Below are 27223 nucleotides of genomic sequence, written 5' to 3' on the forward strand. Positions count from 1 at the left end.
GCTGTGCAGCCTCGGTATCGCTCTCAATCAGACAACGGGAGTCACCGGCGCCGAACGCAGCAGCTTCCCCGCCCCGACGCAAACGCTAGACCGCTCGGTGAAAACGCTGCCTTCAGGAGCGTCGTGTCCGCGAAACAACATGGGGGATCGAGTAGCTTTACTGCTGCTGGCTGTAGCGGTTTCGTCTCTGGCTGCCGAGGTAGGAAAATCCCTCTTTTTTCTGTGTGTGTGTTCGTGATTTCGTAGTATTTTCCACCATATTGTTGCTGTCAGCTGCGTCAAGCTAGCTAGAGTTAGCTACAACTAGACCGGAAGCTAGGCGAGTTAAATCTGTGAGTGGGTTTGAGGGGGTTTCAAGGGGCAAAGATGTAGTTTTAATTCTACAAAATTAAGCAACTAGATGATTCAGTGGTCATGTGTTGTTATTGTACAACGCAGGGTTGCACAACGGAATGCAGTAACATCCCGTTTATGCTACATATTAAGCAAGAAATGATGTATTTTCACCCGGAGGAACGTAAACAACAGTAACAAAAACAGATACCCGTGCGGACTGGTGGACCAACACCCAAAAACCCCAAATTTGTACTGTATTTTAAAAATGGCAGGGCTCTTACCTATTTTATGTTGAAGGTTGTAACCGGAAGTTTAGCTAGCTTGACGCTAAATACTCGGGTTGTTTCTCAACCATAAACAGCACGCAAACATTTAGACGATTTGTTGTTGTTTTGTGGTTTTTGTTTGTTATTAATATCCCTGTAAGTGCGAGTTTAGACGGAACAGAGCGTGTTTATTCAGGAAATATCTGTTCCGATGCTCCGTAATGCATTTTTTTTTGTCTCTTAAATCTCCCTTTAAGCCCGCTGTGCCTGATTTATTGAAATGTGTGTGACAATGGTGGGAATGTCCCGACACCTTTGATTTAAAGCTGCATCCATAATCTTTCCTTTTTCTTTGTGTAACACCGATAAAGTCGTTTTTTTTATTTTCTGTTTGTCAACAAATGATGTGCCCTCCGTTAACGCAAACGTCTCCGAAAACCGTCGTTACAAAATCTCCCTTTAGTTTAATGATCATCCGGGTAATTCAACTTAATTCTAACTAATTTCGGGCGAATACACGAAAACCGTACTGTGTCGTTTTTCCATATCCCGAGGGCTAAATTTAAAGGAGTGGGCGTGTTTTTTTAGGAGGGGGGGGATTAAAATAAAGTCAATAAGAGGTCTTGTTGCCTCGTAATGAAGACCCGACGCCGGATACAGGCTTTGACGGGGTAAAGGAAGCCCTGGAGGTGACGGTGTTGTCGGGGGGGGGAACGAACGTTAATAACGCTCTCCCTCATATTTCAGCCGGATGGTAGAGAATGGAGAAGTAAGATGGCGGCGGTGCACTGCAGCATTTCTCGAGAGAAACTGGGAAAAGACAACAGGAGCGTTTAGTCTGCCGTTGTTGGCCTTTTTCAAGCTTATTTTCCCTCCCACAGTAGTTATATTGGAAATATAGAGTATTATTTAATGTCTTTACAGTCAACATGGCTTCAATGGAGTAAATATGTCCTTTACTTGTATTGTCACCTCCCAAAAAAACACAAATTTCACATGGATTTGTTGAAATATCAAGTATTTTATGTCATTTTCTTGATTCAGTGACGCTTTAGTCCCCCTATGTCTGTTTTTAAAGGTAAAGTTATGTGAAAAATACCATGTGAAACTGTGTTTAACGCTGGAGGTTGTGATGTGAGCCGCCGCAGCGTGATGACACATTCCTCTGACCACCAGCAGCCACATTGTGTTTTCGGCCGGGAGCTGGACTTGTGGTCTGCCCTGCTTGTAACGTTTACCTCCTGTGCACACAACGATAAATGTGCTGCTTGTAATGGATCGATAGTGCCAAGCAATGACTGCTGCGTTTAGGCCTCTCGTTTTTTTTTTTTGCAGCCTGGCCCATTTCTGGGTCAGCTTTTTCTTTTTCCTTCACACGAATCGGGTGAAAAAGTAGCCGCCGACCTCCATTGTTTCCTGCACGTAGCCTGTAATCAGTGGACTTGGACATGAATGGGTTGGGCTGCTCATCAAGCAAAAGCAGTGGCTTTGTTCCTAATCCATTGCTCAGCTTACTAAAGGAGCGCCGTATTTACATTAAAAAAAATCAAAGGCAGGCGCGATGAAATGAAACGGAACAAGTTGTTTAGAATTTCAGGACTGATATCGGTAAGATTAAATCAGATTTTGAAGATGAGACGCCACAAGTTTGCGATCTTGTTAGGGCTTGTTTATGGCCGTCATGGCCGCCCTGTATAAACACACACACACACAGCTCCAGGAATCTGCTGTTTCCTGACCGTGGTGTGGAGCGTGGGAGTTGGATGCCAGCCTTTGTGTATTTGTGAATCCTTGGGAAATGGCTCTTGGATGGGTGCAGGCAGTGTGTGCATACTGCAGTCTTTGAGCCTGGGGCGGACCAGCCCTCTCCCCTTATTAGTCCGTTTAATGCCATTATGCCTGTTGGCGCTGCCAGTGTTTCTCTCTGGCACCTTCTGTGCTGCTCACGCTGCAGTTTCAATTCTTTTGAAGGAGAAAAAAATCCGCCTGACACCAATATATCTCCTCTTGCTTTTCCATTTTCTTATTTTAGTTTGTATTTTCACTCCCTGAGTCGCCTGCTCATTTCTAGTTTGAAGACTTTCCCAGAGCTTCCAGTTCATGTGTAGATATATTTACACGTAAGAAAGCTGGGAATGAAAACGCAACTAGTCTCATGTCAGGGAATAATTCGGTCTCTAAATAGTGTTCTTTCTTCATCCCAGTAAACAGTGGATATGGTCACATGGCAAGACTGGATGTCCTGTTCATAATGAGACATGAAAGGAGTTGTTTTTTTTTTGTCTCTCGCATTCATTGTCCAACCGGTGGTGAAAATAGTTGGCTATAAAAAATAAAAAAGCTTGTTCTAACAGCAGGTTCTCCATCTTGGTTGTGTCAACAAGGACAATGACGCCACAGCACTCCCAATTACCCCCCCCCCCCCCCCCCCCTGTATTTCCCCTGTCTGTCCTGGAGAAAAGAATTCCTGACCTTTTGATACTGTTGTTTCTGTTGTCACGGTCCCTTGGAACGGGGTGACGCTGATGAGCTTGTTGTTGCACGGCGCTGCAGGTAAGTTTGCCAGGTCGTGACCCAAAGCAGCTGTTTGTGAACACAGGCGCTGGTCGTCCCTTTTGCTGTCTTCTCTGCGTTGTACTTTTCTTTTTTTTTAGTCTCATTTGAGCCCCCTGAACTGTGAGTTCATCGTGTTTTTTTTTCAACTGAGAGGTAGCGTCCCCGCCCCCCGTTCCAAGCATGGCAGGAATCTGGTAGTGCTGATTTCAGTGGTAACAGCCTAGTGAGTTGCTCAAAGGCCTGCTTTGTGCTGTGAAACCCGGCCCTCTGAGTCAGATCCTGTGGATGAGAGCCAGAAGGTTAGATTAGATCCAACAAGCGACTGATAGCATAAGAAGCTTGCTTATTGAATGAGAAGCAAAGGTCTGGCTGGAGATGTCACTGAAGTTTCACATAATTGTCTCGAATAGGTCAAACATGTAACTTCCCCGCTGTAGCTTTTATTGCCGGGTAGGCGTCACGCCATTCTCCCTCCCGCTTCTCGCATTAGCGTGAATCTCCCACCTGGCAGCACCATTCATCACCGCCGGAGCGTTATTTCCGTCTGTAAATATCAGAAGACACACGCTTCATTTCGCCGCTGCTGAGCAACCAGCTGTTGGTACACAATCTGAATAATAAGCCGAGAAAACAAGTCGCGCCGACCTGCGCAATTACTCATCGGCGGCGTCGCATGCATCCAGATTTCACCTCATCAGCGAGGAGGGCGGCACAAACGCAGCGTTCATACAAGCATCTTCCCTTCGTCTTGTTATGGCGTCTCTTCCTTCTGGAGTCGCACCTCCTCCATGAGCGCCATGTGTCCCAGTCAAGGCTGCGATGTTGCCGTGTGACTGACCTTCCCCTCGGATACGACCCAGGACTGTAATCATCTCACCAAGGCCGGAACAATCACGGTTTAATCTTGGATTTGGTCACACAGGCGCAACATTATTGGCGTGTGATGGATGAGTCTGCGTATACATTTATGTGTGTGTGTGTGTTGATTTACGCCCGTGTGATCAACAGACGGTGCAATGAGAATGTGATGATGATGATGTGACTCCCACCTGCCACACTTAGAGGTGTTCTGACTTAATGTGTGCAGCCGATCCAACAGAGCGATCCTCTCTGTTGGATCCCAGACTGGAGATGGAGAAACGTCGGCTCACCTCGATGCTTTCAGTTGCTTGTAGTTCTAAGGAATTTAATAAATGAATGTCTGAGGTTGAAGAAAAAGCATGTTCTTCTACTGCAAACTGGCTGTTTATGTTCCCGACCAAAAGGTCAAAAATAGCCGAAATAGAAATGAAATAGAATAGCAATAAAATAGCAAAGGAGGATTATTAAAAGTATGCCCCTTTGTGGTTCTGGATTAAGTATTTGCTTGGTTTTTTTCGAGTCTTAAAAGCGGAATAAAACAAGCATTTGATGTAAAATTCTTCATTTCATCTCAACGGTTTAATATTACAAATCCCCATATAAGCTCCTAGCCAACACAGTCTTTCCATCAAAACCAATCCTTCCACCGTATAAATATTTCCTTGAACCACAGTGGCGTCTTGTTTTCCATCTCATATTCACTTTGTTTTTTCCATGAAATGGATGCACACTAAGAAACCACTTAGCCCCGGTACATCCTTGGTTCCTGCAGACGTTGCTGACTCGTTATTTTTGCAAATTTTCTTTGTCAACGATGACGTTTTGTTGGTTTTGCCAAAAATACCCAGGGGGCTCTTTGTTTTCGAGGGTTATATTCCTCCACTTAATCTCCTCTCACTTCCCTCTTCCCATATCTCCTCTCGCTGGGTGTTCAGGGTTGCCATAGCACTGAAGTCTTCCCCTGGTGCCTTGGACTATAATTAGGCGGCCGTGTGTTATTCCCCCCCCCTCGTTTCTCCTCAGCCTCCCCTCCCCGTCTCCCTCCTTTTACCATTTTCCACCTGAACAGTTTCTCACTTTTCCTCCGAACGCTGTGTCATCCACACGGCGTGTTACTGATGTGCTGCATGCCCTCGGTTCGGGAGTCACAGTTCAGAGGGCTTCTGAAACTAGTACCTCTTTGACTCAGGCGGCGCGCCATCATTTATACGATGACAAGTCCTCTCGGAGTCCAAGTGTGAAATTGGAGCTCTTGATTGAAATGCCGAGTTCGGTGTGTGTGTGTGTGTGTGTTGGGTGGAAACCAAAACGAGAAGATGGGTGAGCTGACGGTGCTATTTCTGGACCCGTTTCCTGTTTGGTCTCCATGGCAGAGGTGGACTTCCTGTGTTAGTACAGTCACCAGGAGCGCCGCAGGACTCGCTGTGTGAGTGTCCGTTGTTTGGAAAATCCCCCGTGTTGGAATCGAAAGAAAGGTCGTTTAGATTCGGAATTTGCAAAACAGAATTTAGTCTTCTTGTTAAAGTAATTAATCATATTTACAAAGGCATGCCTTAGATGTAACTCAGATGAAGGAAATACAGGAAAGTATAAATTGGTGGTTAGGCATGGGACGATATGAAAATGTCATGTCACGGTTATCTAACTGTGATTCATGATATCATCCTGATGATAAAAACTCGTAAAAGTGATAAAAATTTAACCGTACTGGTGTAACATAACATTTTGTTAAGAAGCAAATATTTTTATCTTATCGCAGATAAGATGCCTTTATTTAGTGAGCATCCGTTCTAGTGAAAAACATAATCAAATCAATCATCTTAAATCTGTATTTTTTTTTTAAATTACATGATACTTCCTCTACTTAGAAATCAGGCTCTATTTTTCACTCCTGATGATATTCACGCTTATTCCAATCAGGAACATTTATTAACTTATTATGTTTTTGAATCCAGATGTGTGATAAAATCTTATACACCCATCCTTATTGGTAGGACTCTTCTGTTGGGGGTACTGACAGTTATTTCCAGCATGTCTATCTGATGTTAATGACAAATTATGAGAAACTGGTCATTTCCTGTCAGCAACGTCAACCCTGTCGTTATCGGAGAATGAAGATGACGAATCATTTTGATGGGAATGAGTGGTTGATATATAGCCTATGCATCCGGCCATGGGGCCGACATGTTTGTTTATTTTGGTGTGTGATATGGTCTAAAAATAAAATATGGATAAAAGAGATGACCCTCAGCTGCATACCAGTGAGGTCAGAGGTCGTAACTCAATGAGCCGGCCATTATGCCGCTCTCATGTTGAGTTTGGGGCACACAGAAATTATGACATTCCTGCTCCCAGGTGACTTGGATACTGATGTTGCCTCAGGTTGCCACGGAGATGACAGAGGGAGGGTTTAACAGGCAGCTCCCCGGGGGTTGAGGGCAGGCGCCGTCTCCATGGTGATTATAACTGAGGAAACCATGAATCCCTCCATGTCGAGACATATTAAGGTGGGCAGAAGTCGGAACAGTTTTTCTTAGAAACTTCTAATCAGATTTTTAAGAGATTTGTCTGAGATGCTAATTCCACACCCTCCCCTCGAGACGGAGCTTAATCGCATTGAATATGAATGAAGATAATGCTTCAGACAAACCTAGATTCTCCACAAAAATGTGATGGGAAAAGTTTTGAAGATGAGCTGCCGCTGGGATGAGTCAGAAGCAAAGAAGACGTGGACAGAGCCTGCACCGGATGGGTGTGGTTGGTCTAAGTTGTGAGGGAAATAATTAGATTGATTTGTCATCTGACTTGAAAGAAACGTTCCAGGGTGCCACTTTGATTTTTTATAAAGCCAGACTGGTGCGATCAATATTTCTCCCAAACTGACGCAGTCTGATGTTTCACCGTAACCCCATCCACCTCAATTTATTGTGCAGAGGATGAGGGGATGAGGGGCGGGTGGAGCGAGTCGTCCTTTAACCACAAGGTTGGCAGTTCCACCCCCGTCTCCACCGGCCCACTGCCTCTAAAAAGGGGTTAAACGCCAGGTCAAATTGTGATCGTGAAGATTGTAATTATTCTGTTTGCTTCTGTTTTGCACCACTATTTATTTATTTATTCATTTACTTGATGAAGGCGTTTTGTCTGGTTCTGCTCTGTATTGAACTCTTGTCCAGTGTGTGAGGGGAAGGAAGGAAGGAAGGAGGGCCCGCCTGACCTGTAATCAGTGCAAAACACTTCCCACTTTGGGACAGCGTTGCACTGGCTCTTTAAGTGCAGGCAGAGCCTGCTTGTGAAGGTGATTACTGTGTGCATGTGTGTGTGTGTGCACAAGCATCGCCGGCGTGCGCGACAACTTCCTTGTCACCTCGCCAGTCTTATCTAATTCAGCCGTCACACATCCTCCCAAGCAAAGCAAACAAATTCCCACGGCGATGCATCTTGTAAACAACCCGCAGACAGCCGGGCTTGTGCTCGGTCCCGCCGCAGTTGAAGGATTAATGACCCAGAGGAAAGCGTCAGAAGTTGGTGGTGTCACATAACACAGGGCGTAAATGTTTAAACGCTCCGATAACACAATAATATCCATATTTGCGTTGTTGTGCTGGTGCATGCTCTTCTCCCCAGCGACCGCGTGTCAGTCATAGTTAACCATCTCCGACACTCGCCCGTTGACGTTATCGTGCGGTTCAGCACGTCCAGCCTGGACAATAGAGCCTCGTCTCGTTAGCTACTGGCTTGGATGTCGTCAAAGATGTCTCTAAAAGATGTGTGTGCCGGGCTCCTGCGACACATCTGGCTCTCCAGGGAGTCTCCCCGTGGGATGAGAGATGATCTAAGACCCCCCTCTCACCACCCCCACCACGTTCAACCAGCTCCCCATGGCAGGCCTGGGCCGCTCAGATAAGACTGTACAATTAATAGCACCGCAGGACCAGCACCCATGGGGACACTTCAAAGATTGCGCGTGTGTGTGTGTAGAATGGATTTATTTGCAGTTTGTAAGCGTGTGATGCAATATTTCTTTTTTCTGACAACCCCTCCATTTACATTTAATGGGTAATAAACATTTTCCTGCCTTTTTTTTTTCTCCCTCTCTCTGCTTTTTAGTGCCGCTGATCATCATCTGTGAATGTGCCAGCCATAAGCGGGTTCATTCACACATATCAGCACATTTTACAGTCCCTTTTACACAGTGACTTTGAGATGGGAAGGTAATTTACATAAAGGCGGAGGAAGAGTTATAATGTCTCTGACAAAGTCGTGCACATGGGGAGTGCTGTGCATTGATCGATGAGAATGTTCTCGCCTTCTGAGAGGCGAGGAGCAGAAACTCAGACTATAAAACGTTTTTTTGCAGCTAATTTGGGTTTTCTTCCAAAGTGGAGCTAGTCAGCGGGGAGACAAACCTATAAATGATTCATTCTTTCGTTCGGCTACAATAACGTTGTACTCTCTGGGAAGTAAATTCTGAGATTTGGGAATTCAGAGGCGGCTCGTATTGCGTTTTTGAAACGGCAACAAATATGGATTGGTAGGGTTTTTGTTGGAAATAATTACATCAATACATTTTTCAGGGGGGTATTACATAAAGTTATTGGAAATGTGAAGTTTTTTCGTCGTGCATTCCAACCCAGCAATTTGATTGTTTCACCTCTAATTTAAACTGCACCTGTAAAATCTACAAAAAGAGCTCATAATAAAGCTGGGTAATCCTTTAAGGCAGAACATATGCCGCTCAGCCTTCATGAGGATGAAGCAAAGATTACATGGCACACGTCTCAGGTTTGCCAGCATGTGAATTGGGTCGCGTTTCCAGCTGTGGAAGTAGGTCACCTGACTGAGACGGGGCGCTTGGATCTGGACTGGGGTGTGACCAAACAAATCACACATCTGGACACGTGTGGACGCTTTGTGCAAAAACCGCCGCGGTGAGCTCATCGTGAAACCCCCTCGGGGGTAGCAAACCACTCAATCAAATTATAGCAACAAATAATCTGACTTTAATCGCTTTGCTTCTACAAACTTGTCCGTCATATTGCATTACATTATTAGATTGTTGCTTTGTCTGTTTTGTGTTTTTTATTTCGGTGTGCGTCAAGCTTCCCTCGGGGAAGAACCAATTCAATTCCACCCTCTGATTATTATCGGGATGTTGAACGCTCTGTGTAGTTTATAAACGGACATCGCCTTCCAAGCTTTAACAACTACTTGTGACTTGCAACATTCTGTGGTCCCATATGGTTCTGCAGGCCCAGTAGCTCAAGTCTGTGTTTTATTTCCGTGGCTGACTTGTTTTTGGCCTGTTTTCTGCAAGTAGCACACACAGACGTTGCCATGAATGTTACCCTGCTACAGTCGTCTTTATCCTGGGAGTTTTGGTGGATCAGTCTGTTATTTGCATCACGTGTTGGGGGAGAAGTGGCGAGCCCAGCAATATGTCACTGGGGCTTCTGCTGACTTTAATTGAACTATGATCTCGGGGTCAAACTGAGTCTTCCCCTGGTTTAGTCCCTGTCGTTTCCAGTGATGGCTATCATGGCAGATTGAGACCAAAGGGGGATATTTCTCCTGTCCAGGCTGCCGTCCTAATCCTCAGTGCCCAGATTACTGCTCCTTCCCCTCCCTGCAGGATGACCGGCTGGCAGAATGCAGAGGCGAGAGAGGATATATAGAGAAGGAGAAGAGGGAAGCCTGGTGTCTCCTTCTATAAAGTACATTTGTCTCGGACAATGCTGCTGATGTGTCCCACCATCTGCAGCGTGCTCAGGGTAGATTCTAGCTCCCCAGCACTAAAACCAAAAAGCAGCCAAGTCACTCTTACTGTTTTTTCTTTTTGGGGAGGTTTTCTCCAGTCGTGATTATAGTGATTATTGCCGTTGACAGTATAATTAACGATGTTGCTGCCACGGAGGAACCTTTTGGAAAATGTTCCAGCTGCTCATTTCTCTCTAAAATACTTGTTTCACCAGAAGTACCTTTTTTTTTTTTACACTTTCCACGATTTGCGTCCTCTCCTCCTCAATCCCCACTTCCTTCCTGTTTCACAGAGAGCTTGACCTTCTGCTGGAGCTGGAAGGCTTATTGTCCGATTCATCTGTTCTCCAATCTCTCCCCGTCTGTCGCCATTGTGGTTATTGTTCGTTCTCCTCCCCGCTCCTGCCTTCGCCATCATCCTGGGACTCTGATTTATAAGCTTGCAGCGAAGGCTTGCCTGACCCTCCTCCCCCTCCTCCTTCTCCTCCTCCTCCTCCTCCTCCAGCAGGAGACAGAGGGGTGGAGAGATAGCAGTAGAGAGATAGCAGTGGAGAGGCTGGATGGAGAACAGGGAGCGATTGGTGAGGATATGATTTGCCAGCCAAAAGAGGACGACACAAAGAATTTGAATGTCAGCGAGCAGTTGGCACAGACCTAACTACCTGTGCCTCAAGCAGAGAGGAAGTTGGTTTATCTCTTTCAGTAAGCGACAGCGAGAGGCCAGAGGGGAAGCAGATAAGGTCAAAATGAAACTGGGCACCCAGAAAGTGAATTAATTAAAAGATAGCTCACACGCACGCGGCTTTTTGAAGATTATTTGAGAACTTTCTGCTCTCACTCTGCCTTGGGTTTAACTATTAACGAGCAGGAGGGGATTTGATCTGTTCCCCTGTAGCTCGCCTCGCAGATGGTAGTGTGAGAAATTGTGCGACAAACCCCTAAATAACCCTGTGTGCTGCAGATGGCCCAAGACTGATGGGCCACCAGTGTTACGTTGGATTGTTGGAGCTGAGAAAGGGCCGGGGGCAAGAGGGCATTGGACACACTGCCCTCTGTGTGTGTGTTTGTGTGGGAGGGTTATTCCTGCTCCACAGCATGATGACCAATGAGGGTTGGGAACTTAGCATGTATGACCCACGGAGGCTGATCTGTGTTTGTGATCTTGTTACCCTCATCAGTAAGCCTTTTTCAAAGTAGCTTCCTTTTATTCATGCGTTAATACTAGGATGTTATCACCCATAATGCAGTGGGATGTCTAGTTCATGTCTTATGTCTGAGTGTCACAAATGCACCGAATAATCCAACACAATGTCCCTGAAACAAATGTGAATATTAGTATTATTTGGATCCGTCACACCACCCACCAACCCTTATTGTTTAACCTATGGAGGCTGCATAATATATGAGGCGCACTCTAAAATCTTGCGCCATCCTGTCGTCCTCTTCTGCCAAGTGTGTAAATGCAGTTGATGTGTGTAAGTGGACTCTAATGAAAGCTGGTAAAGTTAATCTCCCCACCGATACACCAGACGCACGTCTGCTAAATCGATCCACGGATCTGAGTTTTCAGCTTCAAATGCATCTAAATTGATGGCCCCCATCAGCTATCCTCATATTGGAAGAGGACTTTATGCCCCCGGCTGCTTGGAGAGCGTGTGGAGGGAAAAAAAATATGCCATCCATCTCACAAAACAGCATTTGTTTGCCTGCCAGGGCCTTCAAAACCATTAACAAGATTAGGGAGCACACAATGGCAACAGTCCCTCTCCTCCCTCCCTCTGTCTACTTCTCTCCCCCCCCTTTCCATTTTGTTCTAGCTCATTTGCCAGTACAATGCAGACATTCAGTGGTTTGTCTGCACCTCCTCTCCTAGGGGAACTTCAGCACAAAACCTCCTTATGCAAAAAAAACCCTCCTTATGCAGGCAAACACACTCACATGCAGAGGCACGGACCAACACAAAAATTAATACATTCATGCCGAAGGCGGACTCTCTCTGTCCCCCACACACACACACACACACACACACACACACACACACACACACACACACACACACACACACACACACACACACACACACACACACACACACACACACACACACACGGCCTGCTCACTGTGTTGCTGCACTAAGGCAGAGAAACGAACCCAAAATGAATCAACAGACGGTTATATAAACACCATACTGTCTATGGAAAAAAAGCCAGCTGGGGCACGGAGACGTACACCATTACCATAAATGCTATCAGGGCGGTTGAGTGGGTGTGTGTACATGAGCATCTTTAAACAACACAGGGTGTGTTGGATTGATGCAGGCCTGCTGTTTGAGGCAATTTATCCCTCTAAGGTTATCGATTTTTGATGTCCATCACTTTTTTTGCTGTGTTTTCTGCAAGACCTTTTCCACAGCTGGCAAATACGAGCAGAGAAATCAATCCCTAAATGTTAATGGGATCGGGAGAGGAAAATGTGCCCCCGCGCTCGTTTTGCTTACGCTCATCTTTGACTTTCCTCTCTCCACCCCCTCTCTCTGCTCCTCTCTTCTAAAACCAGCTTAGCTCATCTTACTTTTCATCTAACACGCTAATCTCCGCTCCTCTCCCAGCCACCCTCTATCCGAGTAATGCAATTTAATTGCATCTGTCTCACATTTCTCAGCGCAGGCGCTCATGAAGACGTGAGCGCCACATCTTGTTAAATCTCTCTCTCTCTCCCTCCCTCCCTCCCCCACCCCTAGGTGCCAACAGATGTTTCCATGGGTCTGCTGGCAGAGCCCCAGGTGGCAATGTTTTGCGGCAAACTCAACATGCACATCAATGTGCAGAGCGGCAAGTGGGAGCCGGACCCCTCGGGCACCAAGAGCTGCATCGGCACCAAGGAGGGCATCCTGCAGTACTGCCAGCAGGTAAAGTGTGGGGGAGTGTGCGGGTTCACAGGTCAACCCAGAGTAAAACTGTCTATTTCCCCCCGTGGAATCAATTAAGCCTGCTATTACATGATGGCTGATATGAATCTTTATCGTATGTGTTGTACTAACAGGCCTGAAGGGGTGTGGAAAAGGTGGGGGAATATCAGGATGCAAATGCATTCACTAGGCCACGTATGCTGTGATATATATGCAATACTTAAACTGTATAACCCCGTGTTTATTTAGTTTTGAGTGAGCAATAAGCTTGCATGATACATTTCCATAGCGGTGACATTTTAGTTGGGTTTGTGGGTGCGATAATTTCCATTCTAGCCATTAAGATGGCTCTCGTAGAGCAAATTACAATGACGGAGCAGGTGCTGAATACTGCAGCGGAGTTCACAACAAGCCACACTGAATTGTCTCATTTTCCAGCGGATGTGCGTCTTTGTTATTGGTATGTTTTGCATGTGAGGACAATTGTCAGGGGTGGAAAAAAACCCAGCCAACTCAAACACAAAGTATTAATTAGAGGACAGACGGAGGAATTTGTTCTTGCTGCTGTGTGCGAATATAATAGCACAGGAGTCTATCACGAGTGGGTTACAGAGACTGCAAGCAGATTTGTTTTTATTCACTAAAATCCCTAATTTGGCAGGGTGGCAAAACTCATCTCAGTAAACAAGCTGCTTAAGGCCATGTGACTTCACTTTAAAAGCTATGGATTGCTTTTAATTAGGCGGGGTGAAGCTAACCAAACCGAGTGCACAAATAGAACTCAGTGAACCTCCGTGTTGCTGTCTGGGCCCAAGGAAACGGTCGACTCCTCCAGCTACAATACCTCATTTCTCTGGGGAATATTCCAGCAGGGTACTGTAGGCTGCCCGTGCATAAATGCATTATATAAGAGAGAAATGATAAAAGGGAGTCGTGTGATAAGCAGAGGTGATGCATAATGAGATTTCTGGAAAAAGCATGTGAGACTCGAAGGGAGATAAGTACTCCATTCTTACAACTGATAACGAATTCAGTGATAACAACACTAATACTTTAAAAAATCAGCCTTAGGTCCCAGGTTCAAATTGTTTCAACGTTTACAACTCTGAATATCAAAAGGGAAAAACAGAGATTTCCAGTAAAGCCGAACAGAGCAGTTGACTTGCAGTGTCGGGTAACCCTGAAGATTATGGGATTGTTATTATTTTCCGAGAGGCAGGAGAGGAGGGAAAAGGTGTCACAATAAATAATACGGGGTGACATATTTTGGAGGGGGATGACACGCCGTCTAAGAATATTCCGGCAGAGGCAGATGTCATGCATTGGCTGAGAGGAACTTAGAAGTAAACACAGCGCTGTCTGCCAAGCGGAGACTGCATCAGGATGCACTGCAGTGCAACCATTTGAAAATCGTGGTAAACAACACCTTTTTTAAAGTAAAGGAGCAGAATATGTTTTGGAACAAAGACAGTCAATTAACAAATTGTTCCAAACTTTTGGGTACAGCAGCAAACGTGAGACGCACACAGATGGAACAATAATTAATATATATAATACTGTGTTTGTAGGTGTACCCAGAGCTCCAGATTACCAATGTGGTGGAGGCCAACCAGCCAATCAGCATCCAGAACTGGTGCAAGAAGGGACGCAAGCAGTGTCGCAGCCACATGCACATCGTGGTGCCCTACCGCTGCCTGGGTGAGTCTTTGGGAGTATTAGAGGAGAGAGAGGGGAGGAGAGGATCACTGGTTACTAAAAGGAAAGGGTTGCCATAGCAACCCAGGAGTAGGGAGTCTGCCGTGCTTTACGGGAGTTGGAACGTGTTAGTCAGAGAGCTGAAGCTGACCGTTGTGTGCGAGTTAAAAAATGCGGACGTTGTTTTTGCACAGTCGGAGAGTTTGTGAGCGACGCCCTGCTCGTCCCGGACAAGTGCAAGTTCCTGCACCAGGAGCGTATGGACCAGTGTGAGAGCCACCTGCACTGGCACACCGTGGCCAAGGAGGTGAGAACACACCCACACCCACGATCTCACAGCACTGTCGCCACTAGCAGGCCGCTGAGCTGTCGCTGATGTTCTCCACGTGCGTCCTTCTCGTCCCCCGTGTGTGTGTGTGTGTGTAGTCCTGCGAAGACCGCACCATGAACCTCCACGACTACGGGATGCTGCTGCCGTGTGGCATCGACCGTTTCCGAGGAGTGGAGTTTGTGTGCTGTCCCGCCGAGGCGGAGCGCGACGCCGACAGCACCGAGCAGGACGCTGATGATTCCGATGTGTGGTGGGGCGGAGCGGAGACGGATTACTCTGACAACAGGTACACACACACACACACACACACACACACACAGATAAATGAGGGCAAGGCGGCAGCAGAGTAATACATCAACCCTCAGATGATCAAAGATACTGCCACTTCTATTTTCAACCAGGATACATTCTCTCCTTGGAAGTGAACTGCTGCTTGCTCATAATTTAAAGTCTTTGTCCTTGCATCCTTAACATTCATCCTCCTTGTCTTCCTTATTCCGTCATCCCTCTTTCGCTGTCACCTCTCCTTCCCCCAATTGCGCTCGTTCACTCCATATGTCCCCTTCCTCCCATGCCTCCATTTTCCCGTCTCTCCTTCCCCGCTCCCCTCCCAGTATGGTGCGGGAGCCAGAGCCAGCGGAGCAGCAAGAGGAAACCAGACCATCTGTGGTAGAGGAGGACGAGGAGGAGGTAGCCAAGGAAAACGACGAGGAAGAGGAGGAGGAGGAGGACGTGCTGGACAACGACCAGGATGGAGACGGCGAGGAGGACAAAGAGGTGATGGAGGAAGAGGAGGAGGAGGAGGACGACGGAGAGGACGACGACATCATCGACACGCTCGACGACAACGATGACACAGACGAGCCCACCACCAACATCGCCATGACAACCACCACCACTACCACCACCACCGAGTCTGTGGAGGAGGTTGTCAGGGGTGAGCAACCTTTCTTATGTCTGTTCTCATCTTCTGCTATAAATAGTCTCCACGTTTTCTTTTTATTACCAGGGTGTCTGGAGGTCCTAGAAAAGCCTTGGATTTTGTTTTATTTAAAGGGGCCGCTCACCCGCAAATCAAAAATACATGGAAAACCTGGAATCACGCCCCTACACTCGATACTACTCATTCACTTGAGCTAGCAGACATAATAGCTCAGCCGAGGCCATTAATGTTATCTCGTGGCCTCTCGTCCATGAGGAGATACACGCTTCCTCCTGCCCCGTGATACGGTTGGTTGTAGTTTGGTTGAAAGAAAGTAGTTCCTCCCTGAAACGGCTCCCAACGATTGTAGATTAACTTGAGTAACCATGCGAGGCATCTGATATCTCCCACACTCGGAAAACTTACATTCAAACCATCTTATTAATATAGCAGTTTAGGTAGGAAATAAAATATGTATTTTTAATTTTGGGGTCCACCGTTCATTTAATCCGGTATTTCTTTGCGTTTAGATTAATGTGGAACAAGCGTAGTAACACGACGTGCAAAATGTGTGTGTCTCTCTTTTCGAAAATTAATTTCCTGCTGTCATTTTTGTCATTGTGCTCATTTATCATCTCCGAGCTTTCATTAGCTCCGTTCCATTAGAATCGGAACGGGCTGTTCCAGCTTTGTTTCTTCATTTTTGTGGTAAATTGGCCTTAAATTAAATTCCAAGTACCGTTAATAATGCTTCCTCCTGGCTTTCCTCACATGCTGCTGTATATGACATCACGTTTTTATGTTTCCGTCCTTGAATTGAAGTAGAATCTTTCTATGGGCGACCATATATGAGATCTTTCGTGGTGTATGGTTAGCTAAGGACTGTCTTGCACATGTACTGCTCTGTGAATGACGACGAGTGTGTATGTGTCCTCCAAGATGTGTGCTGGGCCAACGCGGAGACCGGCCCGTGCCGGGCCATGCTGTCCCGCTGGTACTTTGACCGCCAGGAGGGCCGCTGTGCTCAGTTTATCTACGGCGGCTGCGGAGGCAACAGGAATAACTTTGACTCAGAGGAGTACTGCCTGTCTGTCTGCAGCGGCGTCAGTAAGTCCTGCCCGACAGCCGCTAACCTCGGCCAGCAGCCACTTTGTCTCTAACCCTCGCTTTTACTCGCCATCTATCCAAGCTGTCCACTAGCCGCCAGACGCTCCCAACGCGCTTTGCTCGGTGTGCCTCTCTTGTAGACGTTCTACCTGTCAGCTGGCTAACCTTCTCCTCACCGTCTGTGTCTGTCAGACAAATAAATGTGTTTGCACTAAAAAAAGACTAATCCCCTTGTGGATTCTTAAAGCCACCAACATGATCGTCTGTACGCTCCCCGCTCCCTTCCTTTTCACACTCTGCTCAGTTTGTCGCTGGAATCCTTGTAGTTGTGAAGCGAATTAGTGAAATGTGGTGCCGAAAACTTTGAAGGATTTGTTTTGTGCTTTAGAGGCTGAATCCCAGTTTGTAGATGAGCCAGGGTTACAGCGTTGTCCTGTACGAGGACAACGCTTAAGCTTAACATGAATATGAGCTCTAAAATATTTAGCAATAATCCTCACCTTGCTGCACATTATCCCCCCCCCACCCCGGGTGAGGAAAACTTACCTCCTACATCACACTGTGCTTATTGATTGTAAGTGGGAATGCAGAAAATAAGAATGATTGCTTGATGGTTTTTCACACCTTGTTCCCATATTTTTGGCCATTGTAGTTTAATTCCCACCCGGCTGGACAAATCATTCAGTCACAAAGTGAAGTGATTGGATTGCAAATTGTTGCTCAGTCTTGTGTGTGTGTGTGTAAGGCGGTCTAAATGTTTTGGCTCTGCTGCTGATTTCAGCGTTGTGTAAGGTTCAGTGACCTTGCTTGTTATGTGAGCAAAGGTGTGTGTGTGTGTGTGTGTGTGTGTGTGTGTGTCAGGAAGTGCAGGGTTGACCCTGCAGCATAATGGAGTCATGCTATCTCCATCTCCCTATATGTTGATCTCATTTGATCCACAGCGTGTGTGTTTGGGTGTGAGCGGTGGTGAGAAAGTGCTTGCAAGTCTTATTTCCCCGGCGGCAACGCACAAACCCACCGACACACACACGCTTCGCACATGTGGTACATTAACAGACATTCACGGCCTCGGAGCGATGGGTGTTAAATTATAAATGCAGCCCATATGATATGTTAATAATAAAAAAGGAGGGTGGATACAGGTATATTCAGACTGCATTGCTTTTGCACTCAACATTCACGCTATAATATGAAGTCGATTTGATATTTTTGGACAATTATGATGGTGAAGTGCCGTGACTTTGCACCATCGCTGGCAGCTGTAGCATCTCATAGCTGTAATTTATTCATCTCTTGTAAGCAAAGCATTACAAGTACCCAAGGTATTTTTGATGGCACTTTGCCTGCATGCACATATAATGGACTTGGCAGCAAAGAGTAGTTGAAGGGTCGGTTCATCCATTTCCAACAAAAAGGGAGATTGTCACCGGCCTTGATGGATTTACATTACTTTTCACCGAAGAAATCGTCCCGATGGGGAAAAGTCTCCATGTGTTCTGTGGATCATCCAGATAACGAGGACACAATTGAATTCAAAAAGCAGATGTTGCTGTTGAACAATTCACATGATTTGCGTTCCCCTCCATAGTGTTGAGGCAGGAAACAGGCAAGTAAAACCCCAAACTATCTGCCTGATACTGAGAGTGAAATCCTAATTTGGGTGAGCTGATCCCCTTTGAAACGATTTAGCGGAACCCACGGCTGAGGTCAAAGCGACCCTCATCCCTCCGTTGTTTTTGTGCGTCTTGTGCAGTCATGTGCCCTCCTCAGATGTAACCAATTTCACATGACCTTGTTGCGGGCGCACTCGGATTCACACACGTCCCACCGGCCGCTTTGATAAATAAAGCACGACAGATAATCAACATTACGCTGATTTAAATTGAGGTTTCTGGCAATCCGCGGCCCATTTATAGTTCCTGCCGGCGAGTCGACGGAGATTCGGTCCGTGCTTTTGAGACCAGAGGATGAATTCCAGCGTTTTGGCATGAGTGGAGTTATATAAACCGGAGATGGGTTTTGTCTCTTCAAAAGACTGCGGGTCGTGTGACACAGTTACTTGTTTGCTTTTGGAGGGTGCTGGCTTCCAGCTACAGCTGCTGTTTTCTCTCTCTCCTGATCTCATGTTAACCCTATTAACCCATTTGAAGGCTTTTGTGTTTGAAAACGCAGCGCCAGTCCCCAGATCAGCTAAATATAAAGAGTGCAATAAGAAGGTGTCGGCTTTTCACCCTCTCGTCTCTCTCTCCCACGTCACGCAGTACCCACAGCCACGCCCAGCTCCCCCGACGCCGTGGACCACTACCTGGAGACGCCTGCTGATGAAAACGAACACGCCCACTTCCAGAAGGCCAAAGAGAGCCTGGAGGCCAAGCACCGCGAGAGGATGTCCCAGGTACGAACGGAGAAGGGGATACAAAGGCTTTTTGTATGAATATAAAATGGAGGGTGAAAAGGTGGTGATGTAAAAATGAATAGGCAGGGTTTTGTTTTGTTTTTTGTAATCCCTCCAGGGTAATCCGACCGAGCCAATTCAACTTTAATTGTATTCTTTAATCAAGCGGCTCGCGCTCGGTCGGAGAGCCAGATGGTCCAAAGCAGCGTCACAGTTTCCAAGTTTCAGATGAGAAAAACAACAACCTTCTGGCCCTCGATGTGCCCTTTTCCTCTTTTGGCCCCAGTTTGTGGGCTGCTGTGTTTTCGTGTGTAGCTCCATTGTCTGATTTCACAGTTGACTTCATCCTGACCCGTATTATTGCTTCATGGGTTTGGTTGACCAAAAACGGGGAACAGAAAGTGTTGATTAGGGATTTCCACTGTCTCGTCATACTCAAAGATTTCGAAAGTTCCTCATTTCAACATTGCCAACCTGAAAGTATTATTTGCTTCACTTTAGCTGAACTTTACCCTCTGATCAAGTAAAGGGATGAGTTGCATTTACCCTTTTTTCCCTCTCAGGTGATGAGGGAGTGGGAGGAGGCTGAGAGAGAAGCCAAGAATCTTCCACGTGTTGACAAGAAGGCCGTCATCCAGGTGAGACGTGCACATATACTGTACATGTTTAAAGACGCCGATGCCTCAGGTGCCCGTTGGTATTAACCTGCGTGTTGATATTTGTGCAGCGTTTCCAGGACAAGGTGGAGGCTCTGGAGCAGGAGGCGGCCAGCGAGCGCCAGCAGCTGGTGGAGACCCACATGGCCCGGGTGGAGGCTCTGCTCAATGACCGCCGCCGCCTGGCCCTGGAGAGCTACCTGACGGCGCTGCAGCAGGACCCCCCCAGGGTAGGTTGTTATTCATCAACGTGTCTTTTGTTCTGTTTTTAGTTGAAGTGAGATATTTTCGCTCATCCCTGAATCTGACCTTCTGCAGAACATGAAGAACGATCCTGTTTGTGCTCCGTTTTGTTTGCCTTTTGTTACAAATGTGTGCGTCGGTCTGGTTTTGGTTCCAAAGTTTGAAATGACCCTGTGGATTTCTGCAGCCTCGCCACGTCTTCAGCCTGTTGAAGAAGTATGTGCGCGCTGAGCAGAAGGACCGGCAACACACCCTCAAACACTTTGAGCACGTCCGTATGGTGGATCCCAAGAAGGCGGCGCAGATCAGACCTCAGGTAAGCATCCCTCATTTTACCCACTGAATATATGATGCAGCTTTCTATGTACTTATGAGCACGTGTGTGTGTAAAAGGTGCTGACCCACCTGCGTGTCATTGAGGAGCGTATGAACCAGTCTCTGGGACTTCTCTACAAGGTTCCCGGCGTGGCCGACGACATCCAGGACCAAGTTGGTGAGTTGGTCATTGTTGGTACGAATGAGTGGAGAAGACAGAATGCAGGTTGTAGAAGAAACTAAGAGGCACTGAGAGAGATTTGGAAAGGTGGTTTTAGCTGAGAGAGATACAGTAGGAGACATGCTGTCCTGATGGCGCTCCATGTTCCAGATAGATTGAATGCTCTAAATTCCAGCCCCTCAAAAAAAATGCAATTTTTGTGTTTGTTGATAAGGGCGTTGGAGCGATTTGGCCTAATTCTTCTGTTCAGAGTGAAATGAAACTGTTTGCTGGGAAGATAAATCCCCTCCCTCCCTCCCTCCCTCCCCTGCATTCGCTGGGTTTCTGTGGGTTTTTTGGGTTTATTGGAGTCGTGTGCGTCATGCAGCCATCTGTGTCTCTGTCTCAGAGACTGTCACAGTCTGTGCTGCCGGGGGAAACGCACATAGAGACAAACATATAACACCTTCTATAACATTTCTTGGAGGCTGACTGTCAGTTGTTTGGGTCATTATAGAAGATAACATATTATCTCTAAGCAAAGATATTACATTCCTAAGAAATGATTAATTGGAGGCATGTTATGTTGAGTGAAAGGGAGTTTGACGATGGCTGACCTGTGACCTTGCAGAGCTTCTGCAGAGGGAGCAGGCGGAGATGGCCCAGCAGCTGGCCAACCTGCAGACAGACGTGAGGGTGAGCTACGGCAACGACGCCCTGATGCCCGACCAGGAGCTGGGAGACGGCCAGACCGACCTGCTGCCCCAGGAAGACGCCCTTGACCTCGGGGGAGTGGGCTTCGTCCACCCCGAGAGCTTCAACCAGCCCAACACGGAGAACCAGGGTACTTCCTGAAGCACCGTGTTGTTGAGGCTTTTACTACGTTCTCATCCCAAAACGACATGCAGTCCACTTTTGGCTTTGCAGGACAGTTTGGCACATTTATTGTGCTGGAATATAGTATGAAACTGAATTTGCTCTCTCTCTCTCTTTCTCTTTAGTCGAGCCAGTGGACTCTCGCCCCAATGTTGACAGAGGCATTCCCACACGGCCAGGTTGGTGCTGCTGTACTGTTAGAAATACTAGCTTAAATAAGTTTATTTACTCTGTATTTAGAAAATCAGATGGATATCGCATTGTCACATCCTGCCCTCCAGGTTGCTAGGCAACCTACTCTAAAGGCGTTAAAGGCTGCTTTCTAGATATATATATCTAGCTTCTGAGTTGCCAGGTTTTGAAAAAAAAACAACTTTAATAATTGCTTGCTCACTTTAGCCAATGGCTTGTGATTAATTGAAAAAATTCATCACTTTACCAACACGGTAACTGCATGGCTTATTTGCATTTTAATTAGTGAGTTATTTCCCCAAAAAGTTGCTCTTAATAGTGACTCATAATATCTCTATAAAGCGTTAATGAAGCATTTGAGAGCCTTGAAGTACAGCACAGGATGTTCCTCTCCTTCTTCCCATGATTATTTGCACACAACCAACTCCACTTGACCTTCATGAAGGCGCCGTGATGCAGCTGCAGGGTGTGTGGATACTGGGCTGTGTATGCTGTGTTATGTATGTGCTATATTCAGTGCACACTGCTGTTACATCTGTCTGTCGGGCTTAGCGTGTGTGTGTGTGTGTGGAGACGGTGTCTACAGCATCTATAATAGATAATGGTACTTTGCCTTGCCAGTGACTGGAATGAAGATGGAAGCTATTCCTGAGCTGCGGATGGAGACGGAGGACAGACAGAGCACCGAGTATGAAGTTCACCACCAGAAACTGGTAAACAAACACAGAAAGCAGCTCGACCGCACACAAGCAGCGCAGACTCATTTGATATTCACCCATCTGTTCACATATGCAGACGAAACGGACAGGAATAGAAACAAGCATGGAGACGCACACGATGGTGAATTGACCGACACGCAGACGGGCACAGCCCCGTCCATGTCTCCACTGTGTCCTCGTGGCAAACTCCCAAGGTTGTCACCATGGAGACAGGTGTCCACGGAGACCGCGATAACGCATGTGTCACACTTCACGCGTCACTGCACTCGTCTAGAAGCCGCCGTCTTCTGCTCAGAGTTAAATTTATGTCTGAAGTATTTCCCTGCTCAGCCACAGGTTGCCGAAATCATCACCAGGCTCCCAGTTCTGCATTCAGTCATTAATCTCATCCGATATTGTAAAACCAGCACAAAACCCCCAATCCGTCCTCAGTCAAATCCAAATCCGCGTACCTTATTCCTCTCACCTAAAGGCTTTAATCTCTTAATCCATACATTTTATTACGTATCACATTTCTTGCGTTCACAATGAGCAGCCAGTGTGTCAGACTGCCTCCTCCAGTCAACTCCTTAATTCCATATTCACGGCGTCCCCAATCAGCGCTCTGCAGGATTAATCTGGAGGAGGCTCACCAGCCTGAGAGATGTGGTTTTGTTAGATTATCTGCAGTTTAGCGGTGCTGCGAAAGGTTTTTCCGCGCCATCGTCCCTGCCGATGTCAGCACAGGTGAAGTTATCGGGCGTTGTTTTCCTCCCTTCTGAGGCCGCCATTTGCTTGTATTTATTTCTGATTCTGCATTTTTTTTAAATGAGTTCCACAGAGCAGCGTAATCCCTGCAGCATTCATTGGCTTTTCTTTTCCAATCACATGCCGTAGTATTGTGTTGGAGCTGAGTCATACTGCATCACTGTGGCTTAATGCTCTGCTTTCTAGAAATCACCTGACGGGCAAAATGCAAGTCTCAGGAAAAAACAAGTCACCTTCTCTCAGTGTGATCTCCATGTGGTACTATTTAAAAAACAAAAAAGAAGACAAGTGCATGTTGTGAAACACAAAGGAAACACTCCACACACTGCGGAAGGATGTGGGTCACTGGAAAAGGAAGTAAATAGGCCGTAACTCTGAATGTTCTCATCCTTCAGTGATAATCAAACACGCTGGAATAAAAGTAGAGCAGCTACTGGAGCTCACAGGATCCCTGCATGAAGAACATGCAAACTAGTTCTCAGCACAGTTAAATCCTGCTTCCCTGAAACTCCACTCAGCAGTGTCACACAGTAACACGGCGTTTCCACGGGGAACCACGAGAGTCCTCGGTCGTGCACTTCTCCCTCTAAACCGCCGTGCTCCGATGCGATTGGTGGCGCCGGCGTCACGCAAACAAACTGTCTGTCCTTCAACTCCCCGCAGGTCTTCTTCGCAGAGGACGTGGGCTCCAACAAGGGCGCCATCATCGGCCTGATGGTCGGAGGCGTCGTCATAGCGACCGTGATCGTCATCACCTTGGTGATGCTGAGGAAGAAGCAGTACACCTCCATCCACCACGGAGTCATCGAGGTAACGGTTGTGGATTTGTTTGAGCAGATAGCACCCGGAAATAAGGGTGAGGGTTATCTGTTCTGTTGGCAGGGCAACGTGATGTGAGGGGGTGATGATGTGTACATGAATGCATTATTCTGTAAGCACAAGTATTCAGTGTTAAATGTGTCAGGTCTATAGGTTTCGTTGAAGTCTGAAAAAGGCTTAAGATGTAGTTTCTGGATGGTATTGTGCACAGTACAATCTACTCACTGAATGTAATTGGATTAATGGCAGTTACCAATTAATTTCCTGCTTTCTTTTTTCTAATTATCCTCATTCATCACTCCAGAACTCTCATTAGCTGTAACAATGCGGTCGTCAAGGCTGTGTTTTTGCCAGTTCCTCTTCCAGGAAGCATTGTAAAGCTCTTTAAATGTAGATTGTCTGTACATTAAGCAGCATATATGTGTGGTTAACCTCCCCCCACCCTCTCTCTGCTCCCCTCCAGGTGGACGCCGCCGTCACCCCCGAGGAGCGCCACCTGTCGAAGATGCAGCAGAACGGGTACGAGAACCCAACCTACAAGTTCTTTGAGCAGATGAACTGAGGAGAACGTCACTTCTACACAAAACACACAAAAAACACACAGACACACAAACATCTCCTCCCAAACATCAACCACCCCCCTCCCCTCCTCTCCCTCCCCCGCCGACTAGCCCCAAGTCTCCAAAAGGCAGCGTGGCTTCCATCATTGAGTCACTGAATTAGTCCGTTCCGACCCGTAGCCCGGGTCTTCTCTCATTTCTGCCCGGGCGACCCTGCAGCCGAGTCAGTTTGCACCACGTTTGTTCACTTCCTGGGAGCAAGGCGGGCTTTTAATTAAAGGAGGACATTTTTATAGAGTTGCTCCGTCCGGATAAAAAGGAGAGGCCCCGCCCAGTGCATCTCAAAACGAAACCTTCTCTTCGGGGAAAGAAGCGCTTTTCTCTCCACACTGATTCAGGGCCAGTGTATAGTCGGGTTTATTTGGCGTGGGACAGTCGTAGGTGTGGACTTGTGTAGGCAAATCTGACCGCTGATCAGTGGGATTTTAGGCGCACACTGACCCCTGGGCCTCATTTAGAAAAACAGTGAGCAGAATCATCATATTCAATCGTCATCTTATTCTTTAATGATTATATAATGCAAATTCAATGGAGCAAGGTGATTTTTCTAAATGAAGTTCAGTGTTTCCCCACTAACTGCACCACTACTGCACTCACTCTACAGTCTACACTGGAGTCCCCCCCCCTCCTCCATCCCTCCCTCCATCCTCTTTTCTTTGCACATTCTTTAGATAGCTGGGCTGTGTTAACTCACACAAGGCTCTTAAGGATCTTTGGAGATGCTGATGATAACGAATATGTTGATGACGCCGGTAGTAATTATGTATTCTGAATGAGCTGTCTTTATTTTAAAGGGTTTTTTTCTTTTTCTCTTTTCGTTTCCGGGTTTTGTTTTTCAAAATAAATGAAAACGGAGGAAAAAAAAAGTCAACCAATGTAAAGTCCTTTTTTTAAATTGCGTGTAATGTTACTGAAGTAATGCTGAAGTCTTAGCTGTTCCTATGTAGTGCATGACAACAATGACAACAGGATTTGGAAGAAGAAAAAAAAACCAACCCAAGATCTTAACACTGCTCTCTCTCAGAGACAGAAAGGAGGGAGATCCTTTCTCACGTCTAGATTGTCATTCTAGCAAGATTGTACATTTAGTATCTTCTCGTGGTCACGTGACAATTTCAAACAATGAAAAATATATATAAACTAGATGAACGGGCTCTGCTTTGATATCATGTAAAAAAAAAAACACATTTAAAGAAAAAAAGATCTGTGATTTTGGAATTTAAGTGTGTTCCTCATGTCTTATTTTTTTTAAACCAATGCTACGTTTCCTGAAGCTGCAGGAGGGAGGGGGGGCTGGCTTCATCTCTGTCTGTATATTATTATCAATCACTTCAATATATTGTGTTGAAAATCCTAATGCATAGGGGCTCTATTTTGTGTGCTTTTTGTGTTGAATTCACGTTACTTTTTTCTTTTTTTAAAGGGCATGTTGTGGGTGTGAAGGTTACGGGGAGCGGGAAGGGGAACATGGGAGAAACCTGGCATGGGGGATGGGTTGTGATTATCTCTGCGTGTATGTGTTTCGTCATTTTCAGTCTGGTGTTTTGTCCAGTTGTAAGCCGACGCAGTCTGTTTTTTTTTTGGTTTGGTAATCATTTTGCTGATAGAACAAGTGGAGTGCTGAGAGGAGGAGGAAGGAGGGTGAGGTAGAGAGGAAATGACTTGCAGTTCCGGATGGATAGCCAGCCAGCCTGTGTGTATATATAATGGATTTTCACTCCCCAGCACCTCCCTTCCCCTCCCTCCTTTTGCCTTCCTTTTCCTTCAGGCATGCTGCTCACCTCTCTGCCATTAACGCACACTTGACTCCTCAAGAGACGGAGCACCGTCGCCCGTACATAGACGATAGGCGTTGAGCGCTGAGAGCCAGAGGGAGTCAAGGGGCAGGGATGTGAAAGCAGGGATAAAATAATGGCCTCTCGGTTCATCTTCATACGGTCAGCTCACGTTAAAAGGTTTAGCACCATCTCAACATTACAAAGAAAGACATTCAGCTTCACCTCTCTTTGAATACATGTAATGGCGAGTAAGGTCTGCGAGGGAATGATGTTGACACGGAGGCTGCAGTGAGGTGGGTCCTTGGTTTTCAGAGTGTTTATTAAAAGCCCAACAGAGGGCAGTAGAGTAGAAGAGGAAGCAGGATTTTCTTTCTATCTTTTTTTTCTTTCTGTGGATTATATATTGGTTTTGTTTTCCACTGTGTAATATTGTGCAGGCCATTTGCATTGACTGGAAAACCGCTTTCTACACTGTATTCCATAATAAAGTTTTGAATGTACATAAATATGACGTGTCTTTGCAGTTTGTACTGTTTTTATTCTCATAATGTGTGAAAAGTGATTGCAAGGAGGTCAGTCTGAAGACTGAAAAGTAGCACACTAGAGCAGAAAGGGATTCAGTCAGCGTGTTGCTCAAGGACACGTCGGAAGGGCTTCCTGACACATGAACCCAGATGTTGCCAAAGGTTGCATCATTTAGCATTCAAATTAAATCCAAACTATGTTTTAGGTCCACATCCACACTCGTGAGTGCAGGGGAGAACCCTCACACCACTCTTACTTTTCTCTGGCACTGTCGATGTGCCCTTGAGCAAGGCAGCAACCCCCCCCTAACTGCTTGTGGGGGCGTCTGACCGTGAGATGACGTTGAATAAAAATGCCCCGCGGTGAATAAAATATCGGTATGACGCTCTACCAGCAATACATGCTCAGACAATCCAATAAAATATATTAATTCGCATAATGT

The 27223-nt window shown here is 46.4% G+C and overlaps 1 protein-coding gene across 2 annotated transcripts; it reads left to right on the forward strand.

The window, feature by feature from the left end:
- The first annotated feature begins 39 nt into the window (after nt 1-39).
- appa (amyloid beta (A4) precursor protein a) lies at nt 40-26760 on the forward strand. 2 transcript variants are annotated; one of them, XM_084003917.1, is made up of 17 exons: nt 40-199; nt 12514-12681; nt 14250-14379; nt 14571-14683; nt 14803-14993; nt 15322-15644; nt 16569-16736; nt 18998-19131; nt 19695-19769; nt 19859-20017; nt 20218-20346; nt 20424-20523; nt 21137-21349; nt 21507-21560; nt 22195-22286; nt 23703-23849; nt 24322-26760. In XM_084003917.1, the coding sequence occupies exons 1-17, from the start codon at nt 140-142 to the stop codon at nt 24418-24420; spliced, it is 2355 nt and encodes a 784-aa protein (XP_083860043.1). In that variant the 5' UTR covers nt 40-139; the 3' UTR covers nt 24421-26760. The 2 variants fall into 2 exon arrangements, with proteins under 2 accessions (XP_083860043.1, XP_083860044.1); XM_084003918.1 differs by lacking the exon at nt 16569-16736.
- Nucleotides 26761-27223: the final 463 nt, after the last annotated feature.

The sequence above is a fragment of the Eutrigla gurnardus genome, assembly GCF_963514095.1.
Source record: "Eutrigla gurnardus genome assembly, chromosome: 24".
NCBI classification, from domain to species: Eukaryota; Metazoa; Chordata; class Actinopteri; order Perciformes; family Triglidae; genus Eutrigla; species Eutrigla gurnardus.

Excerpts from the sequence above, each read along its gene's own strand:
- appa (XM_084003917.1), top strand. The coding sequence starts at position 140 with ATGGGGGATCGAGTAGCTTTACTGCTGCTGGCTGTAGCGGTTTCGTCT. Across the intron at positions 200-12,513 it reads TTTCGTCTCTGGCTGCCGAG|GTGCCAACAGATGTTTCCAT; the intron begins GTAGGAAAATCC and ends CCCCACCCCTAG. Across the intron at positions 22,287-23,702 it reads AAGTTCACCACCAGAAACTG|GTCTTCTTCGCAGAGGACGT; the intron begins GTAAACAAACAC and ends AACTCCCCGCAG.